This window comes from Phalaenopsis equestris, unplaced genomic scaffold (genome assembly GCF_001263595.1).
Source record: "Phalaenopsis equestris unplaced genomic scaffold, ASM126359v1 Scaffold235896, whole genome shotgun sequence".
Taxonomy (NCBI): domain Eukaryota; kingdom Viridiplantae; phylum Streptophyta; class Magnoliopsida; order Asparagales; family Orchidaceae; genus Phalaenopsis; species Phalaenopsis equestris.
In genome coordinates, this window is record NW_018253749.1 from 88,882 (window position 1) to 96,394 (window position 7,513).

General features: G+C 36.9%; 1 protein-coding gene across 1 annotated transcript in view; it reads right to left on the bottom strand.

The window, feature by feature from the left end:
* Positions 1–844: 844 nt before the first annotated feature.
* Positions 845–7,513, bottom strand: part of LOC110039239 — a 32,995-nt gene continuing 26,326 nt past the window's right edge. Inside the window, exons 5-6 of the mRNA XM_020744237.1 lie at positions 1,142–1,203; positions 845–1,047 (exon numbers count right to left, since the gene is read on the bottom strand). Coding sequence (XP_020599896.1) covers positions 924–1,047; positions 1,142–1,203 — 186 coding nt within the window. The 3' untranslated portion in view covers positions 845–923. The remainder of the gene's footprint in view (positions 1,048–1,141; positions 1,204–7,513) is intronic.

Below are 7,513 nucleotides of genomic sequence, written 5' to 3' on the forward strand. Positions count from 1 at the left end.
TAAAATCGGCCCGACAACACAGGGAAAATTTCCCTCATGTTATTCCGTGTTATTCAGGTGTTATTATATTATGAGAATATTTCTGATGTTATAATAATACAATAACACATCAATAACACTTGAATAACACATAATAACATCTGAACAACACATAATAACACCCGAGTAACACACAATAACATCTGAATAACACAATAACACCTGAAAAATATTGAAGGAATATTTTCTTGTTTTAACAGACAAATTTTATTTTTTTTCTGTCACCACCACGTGGCGTGATTTCATTGGACTCCGCACGTAACTCTACGTGTGGAGTCCTAATGCAATATTTTCTCCTTTAAATAACACTCAAACAGATATAATTCACTGCCCGTCTGATGTGAAGAATGCTTTGGGTTTTGCAAATATTTAAGAGAAGCAAAATTTGATAGCCCTATTCACAAGCATTCGGAAGATGCTATATGTCAGTATTTAACATTCTAGTTCCATCAATTTCAGGGCATAATCACCTATATAGGGACTTAAAAAATAAAGAAAAAACATATACTGAACGTGAGCTACAACCCTATAAAGGTACTTGAAAAAACATCCTCTGCATCACTCTGCATTGCCTGTTCATCTTATCCCTCAATGAGATAAAAAACATTATATATATATATATATATTATAGGGGTATTTACATACAGACCGCCCAATTCCCATGTATTTATATATCTAACATCTAAACTTTATCTTTCATATTCATACCACCCAATTTTTTCATATCACATCAAAAATATCGTCATCAATGCTAAAAAAGTGAAATACAACTTTTGATGCATAGCTGGCATATATATATATATATATAATAATTTAAGTTCAGATGTTGGATATGTAAATACATGGGAATAAAGTGGTATATATGTAAAACATCCATTTATATATTAACTCACACTCACAGACTCATCATCAGGTTCGTCAGAATCTGCATCATCGACAAGCTTCTCAAGCGTTTCAACGTCGCCTGATTCAGAGAGAGTATGCAAACGGAGAGTGTCGGCATCCTCACTACAACGGAAATAAAAAATAAAAAAGAAAGAGTGAAGGAGTTGCAGAAGTTTTGGGGAAGAAAAATATGAGAATGAGTTAGTTTTGCTAATACTCCGTCACGCCAAAAATTTCTTTAATGACTAGAGAATTGTCCCTTGAGCAGAACTCTGGAATCTGGTTAGAAGAGGAAGGAAAACCATTCTGAGAGGATGATCAAGTAAAGCATAAGGAAATCCAAGCAAAAAAAAAAAAAAAATCTTTTCTGGTTTGTTATCCTTCATATTTACATATCTAACACCTAAAATTTGATATTTGAATCTATATATGAAAACGGGTACATCACTTTTAAGAAATTAATAGTAGAATATGTCTTATGTGATATTAAAGATTAGAGTGTTATATGTAATATGAAAGTTTGTGTTAGATATGTAAATACATAAGAATTGCATGGTATGTATGTAAATGCCCCTTGTACATTTAGGTTGCAATTCTTGCACATTGAGGGCTGTCTGGCAACGGATGTGATTTAAGATAGTGGGATCTAGTAAATCCTGTAAATCTAGCTTTAACAAATCGTGAAGGGACTGTTCCACTTGGTGTTTGGCTACAATAAGGAATTATGTTAAATAGGATTTAGTAAATGTGGTAAATCAGAATTTATCAAATCTAAATATCATTAAATTTGAAATAATATTTTGTTCAATGAAAGTTAAAACCAATTAAATCCATTTGAGGTGTTTGGCATAAATCATTTGAAATATTTTTTTTCCTACGTTAAATCTGTTAAATCCAACCGGATTTAACAAACGAAACAAGCAAAAATTGAATTTAACTTAATGATAGATTTATCTAACCCATTTATAGTGTTTGGTTGGATTTAGGTTAAATTTAACTTAAATCCTATTTTAAAAAATCCTACCAAATAACCTAAATTTAACCTAAATCTTGCCAAACTGTAAATAAAACTGTGAATTTGATAAATCTGGTTTCACGGATTTAGGCCTTAATCCCAGATTTACTGAATCCAGTGAATAAACGGATTTAATAAATCCAAGACGGGTGCTTCATGAGAAAAGGAGGATGTGAATTTTAACCTTCTTCCATGGTTTTGGGTAAGCACAGAGCGGAAGGAGGACAACGATGGGTGGGAGTTTCGAGTCTCTGTACGCCATGATCCTGTCGTTGCCTTTCTGGTTAGCTCTAATGTGACAATTGCAAGGGTTCAATCACGAAGGCTATGGTTTTGGACAACCGGGAGAGCGGGGCTAGGATTTTAAGCAGAGATGGGAAGTGTCGTGGGCAAGGGTTTCGGTCAGAGAGCGAATGGGTAGATAAGTTTGTGGTTTTAATTTATTTATATCTAAGCTAAATTTATTAATTTAATTGATTACTAAATAATAATTAACTCCTCTATTATCAAATTAATTATAATTAGATCAATTTACATATAATTATTAAATAATTAATTAATGAATTAAAATATATTTTTAACATTTAAAATTATTTAATAAAATTCTAAGCAATTCTTAATTAATATAATTAATAATTGATTCATATTAAATTATTGCTTAACAAATGTTTAGTTTAATAAAAATTAATTAATAGATAATTAGTTTTGTCAATAATTAATTAATTAGTAGAATTAGAAAAAAAATTAAAATTTAATTTAATTAAATTTAAAAATAAATTTTAATTATGGCAATAAAATAATCAAAACTTTTTTAGGATTTTTCATGCTAGCCAACATAACAACCTTTTAAATTCTAGTAAAAGTTATCAAACAGTTTGACAGGATTTATTGGACGTACTAAATTTGTTGTCAAATAGTTTTTTGGATTTAACCCTTATAGGATTTACTAAATCCTGATTCACATGATTTACTAAATCCAACTAACTTAAATCTATTCCCTTGACATACATCTCCGAAAAGCTTTAATCTCAAAAACTGTTTGACATTGAATTTAGTAAATCCAGTTAAATCTTATCAAACTGTTTGGGAACTTCTACCAGAATTTAAGCATGTTATGTCAAAATGAGGCTAGGGTTATGGAAGTCTTGGTGAGGGGTTACAAAAAATTTAATTTCTTCTATATAAGAGAAGAAATCAGAGGTCGGTTTAGGTTATTCCTTGTCAAAGGATTCAATGGTTCGAGAATTGAGGGAGTGGGCATTTCTGGTGAGCTCATAGCCTTAAATCCTTCGCTACTAGATCTTGAACTCATAGGTTTCGCTGTAGATTTCTCCGGGCTCAGGTCAAACTGAGGAAACAACACCAATAGCACTGGCAAGAGGAATATGATGGAGTGCTACTCAATATCTCATTAAATGAACCGCCTTTCTACATGGCTGCCGTTGTGAATTCCTTTTGGGAACTCGAATCCCTCCCAATAAAAAATTCCACAATGAGTTCTCCCCCGTTAAATCCACAGCGTGCGAAGTTAAATCCACCAAATGGGGGGATTTAGAACATAGAGCCTTGGATGCTTGTGTGCAAAGGCATGCATCATCATTGAGTAAATGTGCTCAAATTCTTCAGGGAGTCTAGGCAAGACGGAGTCTGGCAAACCTACCATCAAGCCAACCCAAGCTTTGCCCAATTGCAATTCAAGCAAGTGATCTTTCAACACATATCTAGAAATGAATATAGAGCTGCAAATTGTTGTGCTTACCTAGCCCTCCAAGGGATTTTACTGTAACAGATGCAAATGAACAGCATGCTCTTTTATTTCTTCTTATAGAAGATGGGCTTAATTTTGCAAATGCCTGAGAACATAATTTTGTACGCCTCTTGTAATTTTTTTGTTATAGCAAAGCAAATACAATATTTCAAGAATGGGATGATTTAGTAAATCCAGGATTTATAGTCAAAATTAGTGAAATCAGGATTTATGAAAGCTGCAAATTTATTTTGTCCAAAACGATCATCCATGTTAAATCCTGGCTTAAATCCTTTGCCAGAAAACCCCCAAAAGATTCTTATGCTTAGAGCAAAAATGGATCAGCAGGCCGAATGCTTTCATTGGCTTCTTGGGAAGGGAATTTAGGGGCTGTCTAGATCAAGAGCCAAACTTTAGGATAAATAGTTTCAAATTTATTTTTGAGCTAAGAAAATCCTACTAGTATCTTAAATCCCATTTTAGGCTAAATCCTGGTGATGGTTTGCAACACATCTCATTGTGCTTATTTTTCTTCTTTATTTAAATTCTAAATCTAGAAAATATTCATCAAATAGGTTTGATGTCTACCATGAAAATATTTTTCAAGATTTAACATCTCAAAGATATACTCATTCTGGATTTACAATATTTATTAAATCCTAATTGTAGCCAGACCATAAAAACATATTTGGCGCATTTAGACTCAAACTGAACAACTCAACTTCTTTCAGGTATTTCTCCCAAATTGTTCAGAAATTCAGAAAATTTTAACCATCTTCTCTTGCATAATTACAAATCTAAAGTAAAAAAGGCTGCAATAGACGATTGGTAATAATTGCCAAAAACTATGAAACTATATAATTTTCAATTTTATTTGATTCTCTAATCACTTCAAAGTACAGTAATGTACTGTTGAAGTACTGGTAGTCGTCTTCTCTTTTTAGAGCCTGTCGGCACTTCAACTGTTAGGCATCGACCCTTCCTTGGGGGTACTACTCTTTTCCCCGAGCTAGCGCGTCTCGGATGGCATCCAACATTTGATCCTTCGACTCCTGGATCTGTTGGTTCACAAACTCTCTAGTGCACTCCATATTACTGATGTCTCTGTTGTGAGTTTCTTCTCCATAGGTTGTTCCCCTTCTGGTTTGTTGCGTGTCCACGCTCACCAGACCATTTGGTATATTGAATCTTTATTTCTCTATGAATCGTACCCAAAGAATAAAACGTAAATTATGAGAGATATATATAGCGAGAAGTGAACAATCTTGAGCTGTAATCGTGTTTGACATTTCCTGCCCATTTTGGCTAATTTGGATATTCTTTATTTATGAAATTATCTCACTGTTTATAAAGGAAAAGAGTATAATATGGTGATATTACATTTACCCTTGCTTTTGTGGAGGTTGTACGAGGTATTCTTGAAAATTTATAGGTATGAGTCTATCGCTCAGCTGCTCTATGGCTCGGTCGGATGAGTTTGTTTGGCTTCAGGTTGACAGAACTGGCTTGGTCGACCGATCTAGTTTGGTTGTCTACCCTTGATGATGGATAGGAGAACTTCTGAATATTTTCGATATGATTGGAGATGCTGAGCGATTTGGTCTTCCCTCGGGTTGGTGTCTTCATGATGGTTGGCTCAAATTCCTCGGTCTCATTCTTAACTGAATGGTTCGGACTCGAATCATTCGGTCTTTTGTGGCTCGAGCAGCAATGGCCTTACTTGCTTTGGCTCGAACTACAACACTTGGTCGGAGAAGTGAGCCTTATAGTCTTCTATCAGTGGGTCCTCTATTGTTGTACTTTTCTACTCTAGACCTTTAGATCTCCTCGAGGATCAGACACGGTCAAGAGCTGCCAACTTTCAAAACGAAGATGGTGGGATTGACTGCCAAGGCAATCCTCGTGAAGCCCGTGGGGAAGCAACTAATGAACATCAAACTTCCCTCGGATCACTGGCAGCCGCTGGACGAGATAGAGAACTGTTTCGCTCGGTCGGTCGAGATTCAATGGGGCGAGGAGATACACTAGTTGCTTGCTCGTGTGGAGAAAATGGAGGAAGGGGGAAGCGATGGCCATTCTTCGCCAGTAATTGCTGGACGTCTGGGAGAGAACCTCCATAATCTAAGCTCAACTTGAGACAGATTGTATAAAAGATTGCTTTGGTGGGGGTATGTTATGATCGTAGTGGCAGACGATCTCTTTTTAAAGCATTTCCTCTAGGACTAGATCTCGAGCATAATTTGTAATATCTTTTTTCAAGAAATAAAATTTATTTTTGCATCTTGATTCTTGTATCATGATCATTCTATCAGCGTGTTTTTGAAACTATTGTGCAAATCTATTTTTGCCCCTATACGAGGGTTATGCTTATTCCATTTCTCTATATATATGAGTGAAAGGTTTGATTGACGCTATAATTTTACTGTTTTTTCTCTATGTTTTTCTTTGCTCCCTCAACTTTTTGCTCTTTGCGGTATGTTTTGATGACTCCAAATTATTCTCCTAAGGCCTTCGAGCCGACCGTCGCAATCTACTGATCGACAATGACTCAATAGGAGGTGGAGAGACTACAAAAGGCTTGCATCATCGATCCTACCATCAAGCTTCGGTTCGTCAACGAGGATGACAGAGCGACCACTCTATATGGCTTTGACCGCATCTTCCACAAGAATCAATTCTGCTTGGCTTGAGACCGCCTCTCTGTCGGGAACTGTGGGTCGTTTACAAATTATGGAGTTATCCCGGCCCAGATCCTACTGAATTTCATTACTGCCATCATGACCTTAGTCCTTTTTGGTCATCGGTCGAAAATACCCTCGTCAACGGAGCTCTTCACATATTTGTTTTCGCTACAGGTCGGCCCAAATGGGATTATCCTCCCTTGACAAGGTTCAGTTGTTGGGGTTGGAGAATAAAATAATGTATTGTAAGCTTCAGTCCTACCATGGTTCTTCTCCCCGGGGTTTATATATCCGGAAAATTCCATCCAACGCCACTCCTGCCAAGTCAAAGAAGGTGTTGGATCGATTACTGGTAGAAGCAAAAGGGGTAAAGACACCAAATTTCGGTCCACTAGTATCTTGATCCGGATATTGTCAACCGGATGTTGCAACTGGATGCCTTCAAGTAAATGATAGAGGACTACGCGGCCTCTAATGCTCAGGAGGCTGAGCTAGAGACAACTGTTGCACGAGCCGCGAAGAAGAAAGACCAAATGACTGGCCGTACCGAATCTGCCAGTACCGAAGCTACTGTAATGGCGAGCCGAAAGAAGCTCCTGGTGGTTTGTGCCCAAGAAAACCTTGAAGATACAAAAAAATAATTACTCTGTATATGATTCCTATTTTGTTTTTGAAAGGATCTCCACTAGAGATATAATCCTCATAGAGAGAAACTCTTGTAACGCCAACTAAAAGTTCTACGTCAGTTACAAATCTCCCTGGGGCACAACACCAAGAAGCCAAGAGTATAGCTAGCTTAGCGGGGTCGAGCCAATGTGACGGGGAGGCTTCAGTGGAACATCAAGAAGAAAAATCCACCATCCCTATCTCCTTGATCTCTCTGCCTGAGAAAAAGCAAGTCGTCCTTCTCCAGCTGGCCCGAGCTTACATACATCCAAGCCGGAGCCCTCCAGCCAAGAAGGGGTGTGCCGAAACGGGAAGGCACCTGCCACTGATTGAAGTGGTTTGCCTCCTCTTCCCCAAAAGAAGCAGAGGGGCTCCCCACTTAAGTGGGTTCCCATGCAAGACAATGAGGCGAAGGTGAGTACCGGTTGGATGGTTAGTTTGCCATGATTGATCGGAAGACATATTGGCACTCCGACTCCC